The following is a 21,895-nucleotide window of genomic DNA, read 5'->3' as shown; positions in this document are numbered from 1 at the left end:
GAGACCCTTAAGGTCAGGCCCTGAGTCAAAGCATATTTGTACCCTCCTATCACCAAGCACGGTGTCTTTGCAGAGACGGCTGATAAATAAATAAGGCACTGACTTCCAATGGCCTCCATGTTATTCCTTACCCATCCGATTTTTCTCCTCCTTTTTTTTTTACCACAACCCCCTCCTATAAAGTCACGCTCTAACCACTCACCCTCTTCATTATCCCACAGCTTAACTTCAGGCCTTAGAATCTTAACACTTTAACAGACACTCACTCAGGGTCTATTCTGAAGCAGGCATCGGGCAGGGTATAGGTGAGACAAGGATGAATAAGCCACAGTTTCTGCCCTAAAAAAGGACACAATTAAGCTATAGAATGAGAAATGCAGGATATTCAGGGCAATACAGGAAGTCATTCAAAGATGGGCTTTTGGAGGAAATGATGCCTGAATTTGTCTTAAAGGGAAAAAAAGGGGCCAAGTGAAGAGGGAAAGAGGGAGGAGAAGCATTCCAGGCAGCAGCAGCAAGCACAGAGCACTCGAACATTTCCAGTAATTTCGTGTGACTGGAACTAAGGGGACATGGGTGCCCTGGTGGGAGAAGAGGCCAGAGCATCAACAGCGTATTAAGTGATGCTACGATTTTCCCTCCAGAAAGCAATAGGCTTCCTTTAACAGATTTTAGGTAGGAGAACAACGATCAGCTCTTTCTTTAGAAAGATCCCTCAGGTAGCACCATAGAAGATGGTTTGGAATGGGGAGAAAATGGAATCAGGGAGGTGAATTATAAAACTGTCGAAGACACTGGAGCAGGCACGAGAAACATTCAAGTGACTGGGGCTGTGAAAACCTCTCCCAAGACCCACCCTAGCCAGAAAGACTGCGATCACGTGCGTTTTCAGTGTCAACCTCCACCCGAATTCCTACAGCACTTGTGAAACCTGCGGCCCAAATTTTGGCATTTAATTATCCTTCATTTTATTCCCTAATTGTTTCCGGTACATGACTGTAGTCTCCCTAGTTAAAACAGGACTATAAACTTTTATGGCATTGAAATGGCTTGTAAAGTCGTCCGAGGCCCGATAAGAACGCTCCTGGCTTCCCAGCCGCCGCCGGCCCAGACTCGGCCGCGCCGGGAGGTCCTGCCCGGTCTGCTGCTTGCAGCACGGCACCGGCAGGGCTGATGGCGTCACTTCATCCTCTGGCTGATCAAACGGTCGCCCCCTCCCGAGACCCGGCAGAAAGCTCTCTCAAGAGCGGCTCGAGACGCCAACCGCGGCTGTAAGCCCCGCCGCGTCCACCAGAGGGCGCGTCACCCCGCCTTTCCTCCGTGAGGGACGCCCTCACAGTCAAGACCGCGCAAACGATTGCTGATGTATTTCGGCCCTCTGCGGTGGCCGTAGTCCCGCACAGTAAACAGGAAGTAGGCTTCTTTATTTGGGCCTCCGCATTCGGGTGAAGAAGACCAGGGATTCCGTGGCGTGGGCTTTCAGGGAGTCCGGATTCGATCTCCCTTTTTGTGACTTCCTCGCCTTCCCTGCTCCCGTCGAGGTATTTGGTCCTGCGCCAGCTCCCGCCTCTTGCACAGAAGTGTCCCCGGAACCATGGCCGAGTACTCGTATGTGAAGTCCACTAAGCTCGTGCTCAAGGGAACCAAGGCTAAGAGGTGAGGCCGGGAGCCCGTGCGCAGACCCTTCCCTCCTTCCTGATAGGCCGCCGCCTCCCGGGAGCCGTGCGGAGCCGGCGCTGCGGCTCCCACCCTGGGCCCGGCCTCTGCCCCGGCCCCCGGCGCCTCTGCAGAGCTGGGCAGCCAGGCCGCAGGGGCGTGTCCGAGCTGTCGCGCCCTGGAAAGGGAGGAGACAGGAGAGCGAGCCCGGGAGCGCAAGTTTGGGTGCCCCGATGAGGCCTCCCTCCAGACCTCCATGGTGGGTCTGCTTTAGTTTGATGACCCGGATCATAACAATAACTTCCTTTATTGGGGATAAGTATTTTCACCATTGTCTCCCCCCCAAAAAATTCTTAATTTTTTAATGCCATATGCAGATGTGCATTTTGATAGGGATATAAACTCGAAATCCGGACTCCACCAGTTAGTAATTTGTGGCATGTTCGTTAATACCTTTGAGCTCATATTGTCTCATTTATTAGGAGGAAGTAGTGCTACTCTGAAAGGATTGTTATGAGGATTAAGTGAGATAACTTGCACGGTCAATAAGTAGAGCCAAGTGCAAGGAGGAGGTCTTGGTGATTTATGATCATTAGATTTTTAGGACAAGGTGTCTGTCCATTCATATCTCCACCCTTTTTTAACTGGTAGATTTGCTCGGAGTTGATTTTTCATACAAAGGTAGAGCATTTCCTCCCGGTCTCAGTGGTAAACAGAGTTTGGAGGACTTTGAGGTGAATTGGAAAGAGTGAAGGAGCAAAATGAAGTCACTGCTCTTAAGAGCGGGGTAGGGCCCTGGCGTCATGAGGAATTTATCCTGAATAAATCTGAACCTTTGACTGTCTGAACTTACTGGGGGGAGAGGAAGAGTTAGCTTCTGAAAACATACTTTATGAAGAAAATGCAAACAAGTGTCTTCTTATAACTATCGTAACTGTGGATCATAATTAACACACATATAGCTCTTTCTATGTACCAAGAACTGTTCGAAGCACTTGACATATTAACTTTTTTTAATCACCTTTGGAGTTTTTTTAATTACTGAGATATAATTCATATACCATAAAATTCACCCTTTTAAAGTACAATTCAGTGGTTTTTAGTAGATTCGCAAGGTTTACCACTATCTAGTTGCTGAACATTTTCCTCACCTCAAAAGGAAACCCCTTCCCCATTAAGCAGCCACTCTCCATTCCCCCCTGCCCCAGTCCCTGGCAACCACTAATCTACTTTGTGTCTATGAATTTGCCTATTCCGAGTATTTCCTGTAAATGGAACAGGCAGTCTTTTGTATCTGGCTGCTTTTACTTAGCATGACATTCTCAAGGTTCAGCCGTGTTGTAGCATGTATCAGTTCTCATTCCTTTTATGGCTGAATAATATTCCATTGTATGGATATAACACATTTTGTTTATCCCTTCATTACTTGATGGACATTGGGGTTTCCACCTTTTCACTATCATACATAATGCTGCTATGTATATTAATTTGCAAGTTTTTGTATAGACGTATGTTTTCAGTTCTCTTGAGTATATACCTAGGAGTAGAATTGTTAGGTCATAGGGTAACTTTGTTTTAACTTTTTGAGGAACCCCAACTATTTTCCAAAGCAGCTGCACCATTTTACATTCTCACCAGCAATGCATGAAGGTCCATGTTAACTCTTAATCCTCACGATAACCTTAAGAGTTGAGTGTCAGTTATGATCCTTACTTTGTAGGTAGGGAAGCTGACTCAGAGAGAGAAGTAACTTTTCCAAAAATCACAGAGCGAAGAAGTGACAGAATCAGGCTTTAAAATCAGACAGTCTGGCTCCAGTGTCTATGCTTTTAACTATAACACAGGACATACAGGATTAGAAGCAACTTCTCGATATTAGAAGTAAGAGGTACATCAATGAAGTCATTGTAAATCAATAATTTATCAATGAACGTACAGCTTAAAAGATTCCTTGTGAGACTCCATCTTGTGATATTTAACATGCAAATCAATATATCTAAACTCATCTATACAAATTACCTCCTGTAGCAAGAAGAAAAAGAACAAAGAGAAGAGAAAAAGAGAAGATGATGAAGAAACTGAACTTGATATTGTTGGTGGGTCAGTTTTCTATACTTTATTCTGAGAAAAGTTAACCTTTAAAAATATTTTCCTAGTTAGAGATAAGTGGTAAAAAGACAGTAGAAGGAGTTTATGACCTATTTGTATTTGTCTTAAAATGCTCAAGTATTGGTGACAATAGTAGATTGCTTTTATTCTCTAGCACGGTAGATGTCACTGATGCCTTTTCTTCCTTGTCAGAACAAAGCACAGGAGAGGGTAAACAGAGCTCCATGCCTTAATAGGCACCGTTAGAATACTTAATAGCCCAGAGATGCTGATGCATGATTTTAAAGGCCTGATGTAAATAAATATTATGTAACCAAATATATTTTACAAATTATTTTCTTTGAACATTTTAATTGTAGAAGCCAGTGATTTGTATATCCCTAAAAGAAATATATGCAAAAATATATTTTTGAATATATTCACAGTACAGAATAATTTTGTGTACTGTGAAATGAGTGAAAATCTTAACTAAACAGAACAGTACAACCAGAGGCACTCGCAACTAGAATATACAGCTATGTACTGGGGGGGCTTTGGGGAGAAGAAGAAGAGGAAAAAAAAGAGGATTGGCAACAGATGTTAGCTCAGGTGCCAGTCTTTAGGGAAATAAATAAATAAACACAAGAGAATGTCAAGGTAGCCTGTAAGTGGTACTAGAAATAAACTTACCCAAACACCCTTACCCAGCCTGTTTTCCATTTAGTCCTTCTGTCCTTTCCACACCTGTACTTTAAAGCAATTTAGTTCTCTTTTAAAACTTGGTAGGTTGCATTTTGAAACCATAAATTATGGCTCCTTTACATTTTATGTGAAATGGTATAAAGCTAATATTCTAGATGATCTCGCATTTTTTTGAACTAGCAAATCAACAATTCTAAAATTAGGGTAAATATCTTGGGGCGATATCTCGGTGTGGAATTGCTGTGTCAGAGGATAGGTGAATATTTAACTATATTAAAAAAACTGCCAGAAATTTTCTAAAATATTTGCATCATTTTACACGCCCACCAAGAAAGTATTAAAAGTCTGTAATCAGTCTTTTCTCTCAGTCTGTGGTTTGACTTTTCATTTTCTTAATGGTGTTTTTTTGATAAGCAGATGTTTTTAATTTTTATAAAGCCCAATTAACTTTTTTTTCTGTTATGGCTATCACCTTATTTCTCCAATCTAAGAAATCTTTGCTTACCCCAAGGTCGCAAAGATATTCTTCTACATTTTCTTTTAGAGGCTTCGTAGTTTTGTGGGTTGTTTTTTTTTTTTTTTTCCTTGAGGCAGATTAGCCCTGAGCCAACTGCTGACAGTCCTCCTCTTTTTGCTGAGGAAGCCTGGCCCTGAGCTAACATCCGTGCCCATCTTCCTCTACTTTATATGTGGGACAGCTGCTACAGCATGGCTTGCCAAGCGGTGCCATGTCTACACCCAGGATCCAAACCGGTTTTTACACTACTGTAAATAGAATTTTAAAATTTTATTTTCCAGTTGTTTGTTGTTAGTAGATAGACGGTTGATTTCTGTATATTGACCTTGTAGCCTGTGGCATTATTAAATTCATGGGTTGTAATCTTGGTGTCCTGGTTTTGATATTGTACTGTCAGTATCAAAGTTATGCAAGATGTTACCTTTGGGAGAAAGTGAGTAAACGCTATATGAGACCTCTCTGTATTACTTCTTACAACTGCAAAATAAAAAGTTTTTAGTAAGTTACAACAACAACAACACATAAAGACCGTGTGTCAAATCTAAAATATGAATTACTGATTTTATTTTTTAGGAATCTGGTGGACAGTAACAAACTTTGGTGAAATTTCAGGAACCATAGCAATTGAAATGGATAAAGGAACTTACATACATGCACTTGACAATGGACTTTTTACACTGGGAGCTCCACATAAAGAAGGTTTGTGTCTGGTAGAAGCAAAAGAAGGGAAAAGGCCACTGACAGTATACATTTTGTATACTTGTTCACTTCGGCCAGGTTCTAACTAATCACAAGTGTATTCCAAAAGAATGAATCCATTGCATTTGACTCTTCCACTTTTTCCCTTCCACAATATTTACCACTTATTGGCAGCTCCCTCTTTCCAGTACAGCGTTTGAAAACATTCTGTATAGTTCTAGAAGAGTATTATTGGAAATCAAAAATAACATGAATAATTGAAATAATAAGTGGAAAGGAAAAACCTGGTTGAGTCCAAGGTTTGAATTCCTTTATTCTTCAGACCATTTGCCAAAACTAACCTGGAGCATCGTTAACTGTGTGAAGTTTTCTCATTCCCTTTTAGCCCATCAGAGGAAGCACTAATGGGATGAAGTAATTAGAAGATAAAAAGTAGTATCTTGTGACCTGAAGGCCTTCCCTTGAATAAATTACGGCATATTTAGTTTTTTAAATATTAAGTGTTTATCTGTCTATGTACTACATTTTAAAACACAGAGAAAATATCTTGGAAGTGACTAAATAAGCATTAAGCTGACCTTTGTTATTAAGTATGGAAAACAAACGCTCTAGTTATAGGAAGATACAGTAGATCTTGATACTTTGAATGCTGTCTTACAATCATATCATAATATCGTAATGTTCTTACATTTAATTTTAAAAGAAGCTACTTTTTTAAAGCTAAGGAATATCTTTACGTGTCTATTTTTAACAGATGTCAAATTTATTTCAAAATGTTTTTTCTCCTGTAGTTGATGAGGGCCCTAGTCCTCCAGAGCAATTTACAGCTGTCAAATTGTCTGATTCCAGGTAAGCTTGAGTTGACCTACAATTAGTAATCTTTTGTTTTTTTAATTTAATTTCATTCATTAAAAAATTCTAATATCTAGCTAACTTCAGCCAACAGAATAATTTTGATTTAAAAACCAAAGCAATTTTTGAGAAGGAGATTTTTTGACATTTTTAAAATATACCATTATTTATATAACCAGCAGATATTTAGGTATTATTCAGTTACATTTGCAATAACTGTCTTTAAAAGAGAATTAAAGCTCCAGATAGAAGCATACATTATGATTTCTCGCGATATATAATACAATGCTGGAAAAAATGAAGATTAATAATGTCACAGACCAAACAAGATGTAGATTAGAAAGATTACATGAAAAACAAACATAAGATAAAACCTGGTCTGATGTTGCCATGATATATAAACACTCTGATCAGAAGTCAAGAGACCAATAGGAGGATAGAAGAAAGGAATATTGTTGAAACCAGCAGAGAATGTTAATAGTCATAAAGACCAAAAGAGTATTTTACTTATTATTTTTACAATCATTTTATAAGCTGACTGTTTTTATTCTCACAATGCAGAAGTACAGAATGATACTTTGGGTAATAGACATGGAACTTGAATTTCAGTATTATAGTAATTAGCTCCATCAATATGATAATGGTTTGTATTATATTGTCATTAACCAATAAATGAGTATAAAGTTAGTCCCCTGGCATCATGGGGATTGATAAGCTAAAATATTAGAAATCATATTTTTTTAATCACATTAAGATGATTATTTCTATACTTTCTTTGAACAGCCAATAAGTATGATGAAAGACTTTCAAAGAATAAAAGGAGAAGAAAAATCAATAAACACAAACTTCTTTACAATTGAAAATTTAAAACCTTATGAGCAAAATAAGTAGGCAAATGAGGAAAATATTTGCAAGAGCCTTAATAGGCACTGAGTTTTTACTCTTCACGTGTATGTGCAGGATTCATAACACTAAGAAAAACAGTAAAACCCTAATAGAAAAACAGACAAAGAGATAATTTAAAAACTAAAAAGGAAAAGTACAAATATCATTCTCAATAATAAAGTGCAAATTAAATAGGATGCTACTTTTCCCGTATCAGATTTTCTAATTTTTTTCATAAAAAAGGCATAATGTTAACAGATTTGTGGTAAAAAGAGATTCTCCTAATTTGAGGTGACAATGTAAGTTGATATAAATGTTTTCTGGAAAGTGGTTTGACAGTATGTAATAGGAGCTTTAAAGTTGATACCCTCTGGTCCAATAATTTCCTTTCTAGGAACATCGTCTAAGGATAGATCAGCAATTTTATGACAGAAAAGATAATAGCAGCACTATTTATAATAGCAGAAAAAATAAATTCTAATACGTCTGTAATAGAATATTGTATATCCATTAAAAGTGGTGTATTTGAAGAATAAGTAATTTGGAAAATGTTTGCTACATATAATATATAATGCTTGTATTAAAAAGCAGAATGTAAATTGTATATATAAAACTATACTGTCCAATATCATAGCCACTAGTCACACATGGCTTTTGAACCTTTGGACTATGACTAGTTTGAATTTTTACATATACACACATACACATTATTTTTATGTTCCATATTTAATTTTCTTTCAGTTTTTAACATTTATCTATTTTATTAATCTGAAGAATTGCCCTGAAATCTGGCTATGGAAAATACCTTGGTATAAATTCAGATGGACTTGTTGTTGGGCGTTCAGATGCAATTGGACCAAGAGAACAATGGGAACCAGTCTTTCAAGATGTAAGTGCTGTTACTGTTTATAAAAGCTTCCTGTCAATGTAAGAGAAAGTCTTTAACAGTCAATGAGAGTATATATTCTAAAAAAAACAAAGTATAAAGTGTAACAGTATAATGCATTAAATTGGGAAAAAACAATATGGACCCATCACCTTAAAAAGATCTCAAAAAACAGTCCAACAGAAACAGCAGTAGTGCTTCTGCTGCCCTTGGTGCTTAGATTTAGGTCTCTCTTATTTTCCATTAAAGAACCAGGACTCCTCCAAGGGTAACAAATTTTATTTCTTGGGGCAGGAAAACAGTTCAGGATTATCTTTTTCTTAGCAGAAATTATGGATGCTTTCAAAAACATTAAAGACGATGGTAAGAGGACAATGGAGCAAGCTTAAGGGGCTGGCCACTGGCCAGGTTGTGACAATTTGTACATAAAGTAATAAGTAATGATAATAATGGTTCATTGAAATCAATTTAGTCTATAAATGTCTTTGTGTTCATAATGAAACTCAAAGAGAACAGCAAATAGTGTACAAAAAGAGTTTTATTACAAAAGAAGGAGGAAGATAATATATTGATTTTTATTAATTTTAGTAAGTAGGCAATTTGCAGTATATGGGCATTTCTTTTGTTAGGTCTATGTCTGTTTATTCAGAATACATAAGTCCTTTTTCTATTTGTGTAAGCAATAAGATTGAACAAAAATATACGAGAGCTAAACAATCTCCTGAAAGTTGATGCTATTATCAAAGAAGGACCATAGGCACCAGTGGAAGCGGAGTCCAGTAGTTGCATAGCATCACGTCAGTGGTCATATACAATAACGAATTCAAAATAGGATCCAACAGTGTTTTCCAAGATGATAAATTAGCCAAGCATCGCCCCAAAAAGAGGAATTACTTACACTCATTCCTTCATCCCCTAGGATAAAAATCTCTGGGTCAATAACTTTCAAACTTTTTTGACCCCAGTCCAGTGAGAATGACATTTTTACATTGCAGCCCAGTACACACATATGTGTAACCAAAGCAAGAGCTGTACTTAACAATACTGATCTGTGTGTTGTGCACTCTGGTATTTTCTATTCTATTTTACCTCTTTTCTGTCTTTTTTTCCCAGTACTGGTGAGTACCCACTAATTGATTTTATGAACCTCTAATGGGTTGTAATCCCTTCTAGATGACCCTACCAATATGATGAGATAGTTAGAATAAAAATTCTATCAACAGAAAAAGCCAGTATATCATAAGACCAGGATGATGAGTCAGATACCACTACTCACACAACTTCAGGAAGTTCATTTCACTTTATTTTGGGGGGAAAAACACTACGTTTTAAAAATTTAAATTTAGGGCCAGCCCAGTGGCACAGCAGTTAAGTTCACATGTTCCACTTTGGTGGCCCAGGGTTCGCTGGTTCAGATCCCTAGTGCAGACCCACGCACTGCTTGTCAAGCCATGCTGTGGCATGTGTACCACATAAAATAGAGGAAGATGGGCACGACGTTACCTCAGGGCCAGTCTTCCTCAGCAAAAAGAGGAGGATCGGTGGCAGATGTTAGCTCAGGGCTAATCTTCCTCAAAAAAAAAAAAAAGAAAAAAATTTAAATTTAAATGAAAGAGAGGCTTAAAAGCCCCTGATGTAACAAGTAAAACTTTATTGCAAAAAGGGACTCAGCCGTGGATCAGCAGCACAGGTTAAATCACCCTGGACTGTACACCGTATCCGGCTCACCGAGAGCTGTCCAGGTGACAGAAAACCCAGCCCGTGTCACCTCGAAGTAGAAATTCAATCAAATCCATGTGATTAGCACCTTTGTAACTGGATATGATAGAAGGTTGTGAATACGTCTTGTAATGATTGTGAATATTTTGTCTGATGTTTAAGGTATTCAGAATTTTCCAGAAGAATCAACCATGTACAAGTTATAATTAAACCTTATATTTGTTAAGAGAATTTAATCAAGTCTATAATCTTTATTTAGATACACAAGAAAATTAGTTTTCAAAGGTTTATTAGAATCAGTATAATACACTGAGCATTAAACAACTAAAAAGAGTATGACTGTTTCTTTCCACATACAGAAGTCCCTCAGACATTGATTCTTAGAGTTCTGAGCAGTAAATTCAAAAGTACCTAAAGCTAACTTATATCTGATATATTTTTAAATTTTCTAATTATGGAGAAAAATTTTACTTAAAACACTACTGGGTAATTATTTCACATTGTAATTTTTTATTGTCTTTAAAGCTAATTATTTTTCACACTGAACTAAATCATTTATATCTTCAATAGAACTTTAAGGCCAAAGGAAACAATTCTATTTCATCTAGTTAGAATTTAGTCCTACTAAATAGAATATACTAAAAATATTTATTGGGATTACCTTTGAGTAGTAAGATTATAGGTGATTTTGGTTTTCTTTTCTATAGTTTTTTTATTTTTCAGGTTTTCTCCAGATTCTTTTTCCTGATGACTTAGACGCAGGAGGAAAATTAATTTAGTCTGAAGACTTAAGAATTCTTTTGCAGCCAGTCTCATAACTGTTTTTGTTGCTATTATTTTATTTAGGGGAAAATGGCTTTATTGGCCTCAAATAGCTGCTTTATTAGATGCAATGAAGCCGGTGATATAGAAGCAAAAAGTAAAACGGCAGGAGAAGAAGAAATGATAAAGGTAATCATGGCATTTTTTCTATAGACTAATACATGACACACATATGATGTGCCTACATCTCGTTAAAATGTTGAATTTTACTATCACTTTAAAGATTTAGTTCAAAACTTTTCATACTATGCTTCAAGTAAGCTTTATTTTTAATTATAAATCCCATAACTGAGGGCTTGTTTGCACCATGTGGTAGAGAAATTACTGCATTTAAGAGCTACTTTGCTATTATCTCCATGTATTAGTATCTTTTTCTGAGTAGTTTTATATGCTTTTTAAGCTGAAGTTTTCTTTTTTTCTTGCCTGCATTTTAAAATTTAATTTTTTAAATAGATGATATGTTCACATGGTTCAGAATTTTTAAAAAATAAGCATATAAATGTAAGAATGTCTCCCGTCTTTCTATTGCCTTCTAGAGTTTCTTTATGCAAATGTGAATGTTTGTAATTTTCTAGCCCTTTACACTAAGGTTAACCTCCTGTACACTCTCCTTTAGACCTCAGTTATTTTCCTTACATTGCATCTTGAAGATTTTCCCTTATCGTTGTGTAAAAAGGTTTCTCTCTCTTTTTTTTAACAGCTACATAATATTGCATTTTAGAGATGTGCCACAATTTATTTAATCAGTTCCTTATAATGGAAGTTTAGGTTATTTCCAGTCTTTTGCTTTCACATACAGTGCTGCAGCACAGAACTTTCAATCTGCGTCGTTTTGTAGGTATGCAAGCACACCTGAGGGTAAATCCCCAGAAGGAGAATTACAGGGTCAAAGGGTGTGCGCGTTTTTCATGCCCTGAGATACTGCCGGATTGCCCTCCGCAGGGGTTGTGCTCACTTACACTCCCACCAGCGTGTGTGAGAAAGTTACTAGGTTGTTTTGAGTTTGTTTAATATTTGAGCATCTGTGTCACTAGTCACTATATAAAGTATATAAAAGTAATAGCAGAACTTTCAGAGCTTTAGCCCTCAAATTCTGGATCTTTTGATGAATAAGTAAAAGTCTTCTTTACGTGAGGAAAAACATGAAGCACATAAAACAAATGTTTTTTAATTTGATATCAGTCATTAAGCTGGAAATAAAAATTCCTTATTCCAAGGTAAATTCCCTATTCTTATTCTTTGTTTCACTTTGTTGTGAAAGTTGTAGAGACATCTCTATATCAAGGTGAAATTCTAATTAAAATTTCCAAGTAGATAAATCAGGTAGTATCTTAACTGGAATTTGATGAGGCCTTAAGGCTTAATTTTTTAGGCTTGCAGAAGTCACTTGATCTTTAATGAAAACATACGCTAAGATGAGTCTACAGAATAACTGCCATCTTCTTGATGCATAATTTTTCTTTTTCTTGGCATCCATCCCAGTACGGACCATTCTACTAACCTCACCTAATTTCTCTGTTGGAGAGTCAGAGGTGCTGGCTGGTCTGATCCAGATTCGCTGTGTGTAATGCATTAGGGAGGGCTAGAGTGGAGGGCTCAAAGAAATGGGGGAGAAATGCCTTTTCTAAAGGGGCCTTAATCCTTAAAAATAAAGCATAAAAATCTGTTACATTTTTCTCTGCTACCAGCATAATTTAACAGCATCTATCAAGTATCTGTACATGCCTTGTGTTAAATTCCATGCCATGTGTTTGATTTTATTTTTAAAATGTTCTCAATTTTCATAATACTCAGTTTTTACACTCTTAGTATTCTTTTTTACCTTGAAAAATATTGCTGGTCTTTTTAAATGATATACCAGTAACTCTTTATTTCGTCATTTGGAAATAGCAAATGACTGATGGAGAAAGAAATAGTACTGTAGACAACACAGGAATTAGAAATTTCAATATGTCTTCCATAGATTTCTCAAAAGGCCAGGCTCAAATAATTTCAGTCTAAAACTTAGATATTCTTTTGTTTCATTTTGAAAAGCATTAGTCATAATAGTTTTCAATTATGTAAACTAAAGCAAGTTGCTGCAGGCGCTGTACTGAACGCAGCACATGCATCATCATCTTTTTTCTTTTCCTTCTTTTTTTTTTGCTGAGGAGGATTCACCCTAAGCAAACATCTGTGCCAGTCTTCCTCTATTTTGTATGCCCGGGAACCGAACCCGGGCCACCAAAGTAGAGCATGCCAAACTTAACCACTAGGCCACGGGGCCAGCCCCCACATCGCTGTCTTTATTCTTCATGATGTTGCTGTCAGAAAGCTGTTGTTAGCTTAACTTTACAGACAGGAAACAGCCTTCACCCTCCTCACATCCTCACTGTTTTGATCAGTCACTTCTTGAAAGTCACACAGCTAGATATGGTAGAGACAGGATGTGTCCCCAGGCTGACGTGACTCTGGAAACTACTCTTGCATTCCACTCCACGCTGCTTCTCAGGAAACAGATCATGAGAAAAATGCTGATGGATTTCTGACTTGCCTATTTTAAATTGTATTTATTTATATTTAATTTTATTGTATCATGTTTTAATTATTTCTCATCTGGATTACATTACAAAAGCATGATTATTGAAGACAAACCATGCAAATGCAGTACTTTGCACTTCTACAGAAAAAAAGCCACTGTGCTTATTTATCATTAATTACAACCATTTTTATGTGCAGTAACTGGCACGTTTCCCTCGGTCTGTTGTGTTAGTCAGGCACCTGGAAGTTCTGAGCAGTGATGGTCCGGCACTCTTTCCACTTAGCCTCTTGCATCTCAGGCTCTGCCAGTCCATGTCAGGCATCCGCCATTCTGGCCTGGCTTCATCTACTAGAACACCTTCCCTCCTGCCACAAATAGTATTGTGTACTGTCACAGGCCCTGGCCAGGAATTTCCCCAGGTCTTCTAGAACTCCTCTAACCAGAATGGTTGCACACATATCACTTGGCGCTCTGGTTGTTGGTCACCACTTTCTAAGCTCTTGGAGCTACAGAGACCACTTTGGAGACATGGGTCCTTTGGGTTGCAGGTTGCCAGTTCCACGGGCCTGAATTTTTTCCCCCTTCTTTGCCCCACTCACCTGATCCTAATTGCTGTATCTCTCTCAATTAATTTATGGCGTGTGATAGTAAATATCTGTCAAAACTTAAAGAGGATATAAGGAGTATTTGAAAGGGGTGGATTCCAATTAGGTAAAAACAAATTCTGTTATGTTAAAAGTTTGAATGTATTTGGTAGTAGCCCATGCAGAGTAAAATAGCGGCTATCTTAAACTTTCAATGTTATAAAATAAACACTGCCAGGGGTAATTTGATCCCACTGTATTTACTCTGAGGACAAAGTTAAATTATTGCCTAATTGCTCAGCAGGATCTGATCTGTAAAATGTTTTTCAAATAATTTTCTCTTTAGTGTTTCTGATGCACCGGCTCTAGAGAAACATATAATGGCAGTTATTTACATAAATTATATGTATATAAATGAAAACATATCTAGAACCTGTCTTTTTCTGAATCCCATTGCTATGTTAATTGTTTTCCTCTTTTGCATAAGAAATCAGCTAGAATGTTCTTGTGTACTAAGTGGGAAAGGGGGAAGATAAACGTGTAACCTGTTGGATTCACATCTCCACTGCCCAGATTAGATCCTGTGCTGAAAGAGAAACTAAGAAAAAAGATGATATTCCAGAAGAAGACAAAGGAAATGTTAAACAGTGTGAAATCAATTACGTGTACGTATTCTTTTCCTTATAGATCTGCAGATTTGTCAGTGAAGCGCTCCTCAAGGCACCTAAAATAAAAAACCTGAGCGACAAGGAGAGGCAACATAATGGAGACTCTAGGGCAGAGCGCTGAGCTGAATGCTGTTCTTTTTTAGGGCTTCAGTTTTCCAATTTTCCTGCTAGCTTTCAAAGCTGAAGTCACTCGGGTTAGTTCTCCCTCTTCACTAATAGAATGGCTGTAACCTGTCAGTACATTGATGCCAACCAAATGCTGTTCCATAGCCAGGACACGGGCTCCAGCCAGCGTTCCGGGGAGAAGTGGGGCTCAAAGAAATACAATTAGATTTTTTTTAAGTAAATGAAAACCTTTTAAAATATTTGTAAGTTCATCAGTAAACATGTATAACCAAAGCTTGAGATATTTTTTAAGAAAGACATTTTCTTAACAGAAAGAAATTTCAGAGCTTCCAAGACCACAAACTTAAAATAAGTAAAGAAGACAGTAAAATTCTTAAAAAGGCCCGGAAAGATGGATTTCTGCACGAAACGCTTCTGGACAGGTAGGGATATTTTTACTTATTTCTAACTATTTTCAGTAGCCAATAGAAATGGCATAGATAAAACCAGTGTTCTTTTTAAATTACTATAGTTTTCTCAAATTTTTCTCTTTCTTTCTAATTTGTGAACATAGTAGTAATATTACCTGAAAAAGACATCGTAAGTCTGGGAAAAGATCACCAGAAAGGAATGTCTAAAAATTGCCAGATTCTAAGTACTTATATATTTTGTTGTAAGAAATTCAGGTTTGACTGAACCTACTTCATAACTTTACTTACCATCATCTTTTTGTAACTATTAGAACGAGGGCTGGAAAGTAGTAGTTTGACTAATTTCAAAATTCTGTGGATTCCATTGTAGTAGTACAGGTTCCTAAAAATGAGATTAAAAATAGACCAGTTTAAAAAAACTGAAATATAAAAGTTAAATGAAATTGAAGCACTTGTATTAAGCTAGATTCAGAAGTGTGCAAGATATTTAACATAGCACATTATTAATATTTATTTATTACTATTCCTATTTAGGTAAGTAATTTCCTAGATTTACAACAGAAAAAAATGGTTAGAGAGGTTTAGCTATGAGTTTACAGCTGTACATCAAATAAGTGCCAGATTGAAAGAGAATTTGGTGAACTCTTGTCACTCATTCAAGTCCTGTGTTGCAAAATTAATCTTAAAACCTGTCTTCACATTGCTTGAGAAAGACAATGCTTAATCATTTATTTCTTGTTAATTAGGATTTTCCCGTTGATCAAGTTGTTACCTAAAGTCAGTAAATGATGTAAGAATTTTTTATAGCTGAGCAAATTAGCGTGTATCTAGCGCTAAGAAATAAAGAATGCTATATAAAAAATAATCAGGATATAGACTCAAAAGAAATAGAATAAAGTCTATGCCCTGTAACTTTTATCACCTACAAAAATATATCGCCGCTCGATTAAATAGAAGTTTAGGGCATGCTTAAATTCAGAGGTAATTAAAATTGCTATTGTGAATTGAAAAAGCCCTTAGGCAACATTTGTTAAAGATTAGGAAAAGATTTTCATAAGAATAGAACTCATTTACTGTGAAACATAGAATTAAACAGTAAAATTTTAATTATTTTAATATAAGTGGTGTGGTAATATAATAACCAAAATTGAGAACACAATTTTTAAGCATGAGTTTATATTTAGTAGCAGTTGACTATATGGCGTGTTTTCATAGATTAATTTTTATTATTTGTCTTTGTTTAAACAGGAGAGCCAAATTGAAAGCTGATAGATACTGCAAATGACCAGGCCTTCTGTTTCTGTCTTCCTCTTGTTTTTTTCTGAATAAAATAATCAGTGGCAGTGTTTTTCCAGAGTTCTTGGGCTGTTATGGAATTATTGCTGAACTAGTAGCTGGTTTAACCAAAATTAATCAAGTTGAACCAAGATTCTCCATGGATGTACTTTTTAGTTAATGAAACTTAGAGTGCACACTCAAAGTTTCACAGCATTTTGTTTCTTTTCTGGATTTCCTGTCGTAAAGCATGAGGTGCTCCTCTACGAAACTGGTGTTGGTTGTGCACCTTGTGGAGTCCATCCTGTTGCTTTACAGCCTTACTTTGCATTATGAATACAGCAGATGCTACTCAGTCCCTTTAAAAGGAACTTCGAAACTCCCAATGAGGTCAGTCACCAAGGCTTTGACTCTCTTAAATATTGCCTGAGTCACACAAGCCAAACAGAGAAGAGAACAAGGGGGCTGGGCAGAGAGAAAACTATCAGGTGTTAGGCAGTGGAATGGGAACAGGAAACATTACAAAAGAGCAAACAGGCTCAGAACAGAGGAGACAGTCCTTAGGACAGTTTAGCAACAATGGATGTGTGGAATGCTTTCATCCTCACTTGTGGGATGGGATGGGGCCTGTTAAAGAGGGTCAGATGCCAGGCGATGCGGAGGCAGTTTTACTCCTAGCCCGTCTCTCTCTGAGATCCTGAACACAGTATTCCAGATGTCATCGAACCCCATGAGTGTTCCAGATCCAAGTTGTGTATCAGATGCCTGGACTTCACCAAACTTCAGAAGGACTGAGATTGGCTGAGGCATCTGGATGTTTTTACAGTTCCACATTGATTCTGATGCACACCCTGGATTGAGACCTGGCCTAAGCTGCCAGGGCTTGTTAGATCTTAGCCTTTATTCCATCTGTCACCACTCTAGAGTTATATGGCCCCTCTGTAGCAAGGCAGCTAAGCTGCCAATATCAACCTTATAAAGGAGCTCCTGGGGGCCGGCCCAGTGGCGTAGCGGTTAGGTTCACGTAATCCACTTCGGTGGCCCAGATTTTGCAGGTTTGGATCCCAACTGTGGACCTACACACTGCTCATCAAGCCACGCTGTGGCAGCATCCCACATACAAGGTGGAGGAAGATTGGCATGGATGTTAGCTCAGGGACAATCTTCCTCAAGCAAAAAGAGGAAGATTGGCAACAGATGTTAGCTCAGGGCCAAGCTTCCTCACCAAAAAAAATAAAGGAGCTCCTGCTGTAGATCTTGCCCTGACTTAGCACCCCAGTTCCAATAGCTGGGCATTCCCCCATCTCCTGTTCTCCTTCTTCTGATCCTTCGATTAGGAGCACACTTCCTACTGTGAGCCTCCAAAGCTGTGGTTCTCAACCAGGGGCTATTTTGCCTCCCAGGGGACATTTTGCAATGTCAAGACACTTTTGGTTGTCACATCTGGGAGGGGGGTGCTACTGGCATCTAGAAGGTTAGAGACTAGGGATGCTGCTAGACACCCTACAATGCACAGGACAGCAGCCCCCCCACAACAAAGAATTATCCAGCCCCGAATGCCAATAGTGCCAAGGTTGGGAAACCTGCTCTGTGACTTCGTCTGTTCCTTCTACCAGCTCCCCAAGCCTTAAAAATAAACAGTAGTTCAAATTTATATACATAAGAATCACCTAGGATACCTGTAGGTTTCCAAGACCAGTCCTCAGAGGTGCAGGCTTAGCAAGTCTAGAATTGGACCCCCGAACTGACATTTTAACAAGCACTCCAGGTAATTCTGACACAAGTGACCTGAACCATGTTGAGAAACACTACCCTCAAGAGATTGATCTCTTGCCTCCAACACTGCTTGGTACCTGAGACCATCTGCCAGATAACTGATTGCCGTGGAGCAAACATTCTGCCTGCCTGAATTTCTGAACATGGAGTGTTCCTGCATTTCCTGTCACCATGCTCACCCTCCTGTTCCCCCAGTTCGTGCCCCCATTCCAAAGAGCAGAACTAATCACAGGTCCTGGCAATTAGGAACCTACAGACTAAAAATATGCGTTGCCTGCCCTCATAGAGTGTATATGCTAGTCAAGGAGGACAACGATTCCCCTGATTTTCCGAGTCTAGTAATCTTAGCAAAAAGGTTATATACAGTAAAAGCACTAACCAAAGAAAAAGCTCCCCCACACAACTCATTTTTCAGATTAGATAATTTCCATTTTTCTATCTTCAAGTTCACTGACTCTTTTACCATCTCTGACCAGCTGCTAAACTCATCTGGTGATTTTTTAATTTCAGACACTTTCACTTCCAGAATCCATTTGATCCTATTATTGTTGTCATAGCTTCTTTTTCTCTGCTGAAATTTCCTATCCATTCATTACAAGGTTTTTGGGGGGGGGGGGGGGGGCAGGCGTTGTTTTTGTTTTGGGGCAGAGTTATAACAGCTACTTTGAGAATCCTTGTCTACTAACTCCAATCTCTGGGTCACCTTGGGGTTGCTCTCCACTGATTGCCTTTGCTTTGGAGTATGTTTCTTCATATGTCTGATACTAGATTGTATCCTAACCATTGTGAATAACACATTATAGAAACTGGATTTTATTTTGGTCCTCTGAAGAATTTTTAATTTTTTGTTTAGCAGGCAGTTAACTTGGTTGATCTCAAGCTCCAAATTCTGGATCCCTGGCACTGGGCCCCCACAGCTGAAATCTGTTTTAGCTGGCTGCTTGAAGTCTGCCTAAGGGGCTGCCATTCAGAGATCAGTGAGAGATGTGGGCCCTGCGGCTGCCCTCTGTGGCTCTCTCCTTTCAGGATTTCCCCCTCGCTTTCTAGATTCTTTGGTCACTCTGAACTCTGCTTCCTCAATTAGTGAGACTTAAGGATTTTTTATGAATTTTAATTACTCTTAGTGGCGCTGCCTGGGCCTGCCCTAAATCAAGAAGATGTTAGAAATACAATTCCCTTCTTTCTGGAGTTAACTCCCTTCTGGTGTCTGTGCTTTTGGTCACACTCCATTGCCTTTAGATAGCTCTTAATATTTTGTTCAAAGTTTAGTTTTCAGTGTGTGAGAGGATTAATCTAGTACACCTACTCCACCATGACCTGTTCAAACTCTGATTGGTCCCTTGCCCTTTCCCCCTCAAATTAAGAACCTGCCTAGGCTTTCTTAGATACAGACACAAAACTGCACATCCTACGGGAAGAAGTTAATAAAGAAATCGTTAAAATAAGTACATTCATACATCTCAAAATAGGACTGAATTCCTAAAATGGGCTCATCGAATCAGATGACCTAGCACCCTCCTGAATACTATGGAGTTCCTGGGTCAGCCCTAGTGTGGACGCTGATCCGTCCATGGCGTCAACTCACTATTGCAGGGATTATATTTACTCAGTTATTCTAAACTCTTAGGACACAGAAGAACATATTATAATATGCTGGCTAAATAGCATATTTTATTAACCAAGTTATTATGATGATAGCTTTCATGAGTGGAACGGGAAAACATGGAAAATGTCCTCTTCATCATACTGTTCTTTTACAGTATTATCATGATAATATTAGCCTGAGGGCCTTACTGCAGGTAAGCTCCTTAGTATTTTCAGGCTCACACATGTTGAAATCCATTTCATTTCATGAAAAGAGTAGAAACAAAATGAGAAAAAGAATAATTTCATACCTTTATTTCCCCTTTCCTCACTGACCTATTTACCAATTTTTTAATAAGTGCACGTTTCATTAAGGGAACTTGATGGTGTTAAGGCAGGTTTTGCTTTTGGACATTTCTTGTGTATTATACCCCAGGAAAATCCCTGGCACTATTTGGTGTTTTCTGGTTAATTTTATGCCACTAGGAGACTCCTCTTAATATGATTGAAGCTTATTTTCTATGATGGAGAAACAACATGCGTTCTTTCCATTTAGCCTTGTGTTTCAACACTGCCTTTGTATTTCATAAAGAATAGATTTCCTTTTCAGGGTGCATAGCGAGGACTTTTAAATTAAAATCTGTGGGTGTTTATTTTTCTTAGTGTTTTGCAGATCTAATGAGGTTTGGCAATCCTGTTCCGAGTGCTGCTAGTAGAGAAAAAAGGGTGTAGCACTACTCCTGAGTACTTATTTTTTCATCAAGCAGTTTCCTAATTCCGGTCCTTAGATACAAAGTGGAATTGCAAGGAAGAGAGCCAAGAAAACAAAGCACCTATTCCTTTAGAAAGGTGGAAACTTAAATATAAGTAAACTCTAAGGTAAGAATCAAGTCATGACTTCCAAGCTTGGTTCCCTGACTGCCACCTGACAGACACGTAGAACATGGATGGCTGCAGTCATCCACACAGAAAGAATGAAAAGAGACAACACTTTCAGTGTCGAATGTCTCATTCATTCTTTTTATTATCTCTTAAGTTTGTATTACTAAGCAGTGTTCCCTATTTTCTTATTCTCCCGCTAAATATATTCCCCCAAGGCATTTTTTTTTTCCTGATACCAGGAAAAACTCAGGAATATATCCAGGTTCAGGAAAACTTAAAGTTAAGATACTAGTTTAGCCAACCACCAGCACTCCTTCAGTCTGATGCCACCTGCGTATGCAAAAGGCTTTCTAAAGTGTGGTGACTTGTTTGGAAATGACCAGTGGCCCGTAGATCCTAGCTGACATCAGCTTAAAGCACAGTAGCCCCAATTGTTTGAATGTATCCCTTCCTATTGTTTAGGCAAATAATTTCCCCAATTGCCTACAGAAACAACTCTCTTGCATGTTCCCTTGTTCTTCATTTTTAGCCCAAAAGTCCTCCCTAGAAGGCTTTCTATGTATCCCATCACTGCCTCTTCAGTCTCTTCCACCTCTCCACCCATCATCACCAACTTTTCTTTATCCATGTCCCTTTTACTTCCATAGCCTCCTTCCACACCCGTGTGCTCCCTCCACAATGCAGAAACACAGGCAAAGACTTAAGCATTTAGCAGAATGCTAAAAATTTCCTCTCAACTCTCCCATGAAAATGCACCTTCTGTTTTTTTCAAGCTGAATTCAGCTCTCGTTCCATGCACTCAGAGTTAGAGAATCCTATACCATGGCCCCAAGAACCAGTTTTGAAACTCCCCATTCTCCCCACCCATCCACTCAGTCAGGCCTTGAAGTACATACCATCCACACCCGTTGCCATTGCAGTTCTGCATTGCTCTCCACTGCAGTGTCCTTGACCCGCCCAAAACCTGGCTCATCCGTCTTTCTCTTCACTGAGTCTGCCGTCCTTGGTTTCACTGACTTCAGCATCCACACTATTGTGGTCTTACATTCAAATGCCTTAAAAATTCTGTCACCTCAGCTCAGCTCATCGTTCAGTCCAGTTTAAATAAACTGCAGACCAGCTAGCTTAGACATTTTGCCTTTGCTCCACCTTCTTCCTAGCTTGGAAACCCTCATCTCGAACTCCGAAAGACCCCCTTGGAGCATGACTTCCTCCCTTTACCTGGTGTGCTTTCCTTTTAAAA

At 38.4% G+C, this 21,895-nt stretch overlaps 1 protein-coding gene and 1 long non-coding RNA gene across 3 annotated transcripts in view; one reads left to right on the top strand and one right to left on the bottom strand.

Annotated features, from left to right (window-relative positions):
• Positions 1–270: 270 nt before the first annotated feature.
• FRG1 (FSHD region gene 1) lies at positions 271–16,491 on the top strand. Its single transcript, XM_001489630.6, has 9 exons — positions 271–1,656; positions 3,685–3,752; positions 5,537–5,662; positions 6,454–6,511; positions 8,174–8,288; positions 10,851–10,955; positions 14,505–14,596; positions 15,037–15,147; positions 16,384–16,491. Exons 1-9 carry the CDS (start codon positions 1,595–1,597, stop codon positions 16,418–16,420), a joined length of 774 nt encoding a protein of 257 aa, XP_001489680.1. The 5' UTR covers positions 271–1,594; the 3' UTR covers positions 16,421–16,491.
• Positions 9,563–21,895, bottom strand: part of LOC111770932 (uncharacterized) — a 31,648-nt gene continuing 19,315 nt past the window's right edge. The window contains exons 3-4 of one of the 2 annotated variants that reach the window (XR_002804423.2): positions 15,424–15,517; positions 9,563–9,856 (exon numbers count right to left, since the gene is read on the bottom strand). This is a non-coding gene — a long non-coding RNA (uncharacterized lncRNA). The remainder of the gene's footprint in view (positions 9,857–15,423; positions 15,518–21,895) is intronic. The other variant, XR_011433209.1, reaches the window with a different exon arrangement.

Source organism: Equus caballus, chromosome 27 (genome assembly GCF_041296265.1).
Source record: "Equus caballus isolate H_3958 breed thoroughbred chromosome 27, TB-T2T, whole genome shotgun sequence".
Classification (NCBI taxonomy): Eukaryota; Metazoa; Chordata; class Mammalia; order Perissodactyla; family Equidae; genus Equus; species Equus caballus.
This window is presented reverse-complemented; position numbering and strand designations above follow the sequence as displayed.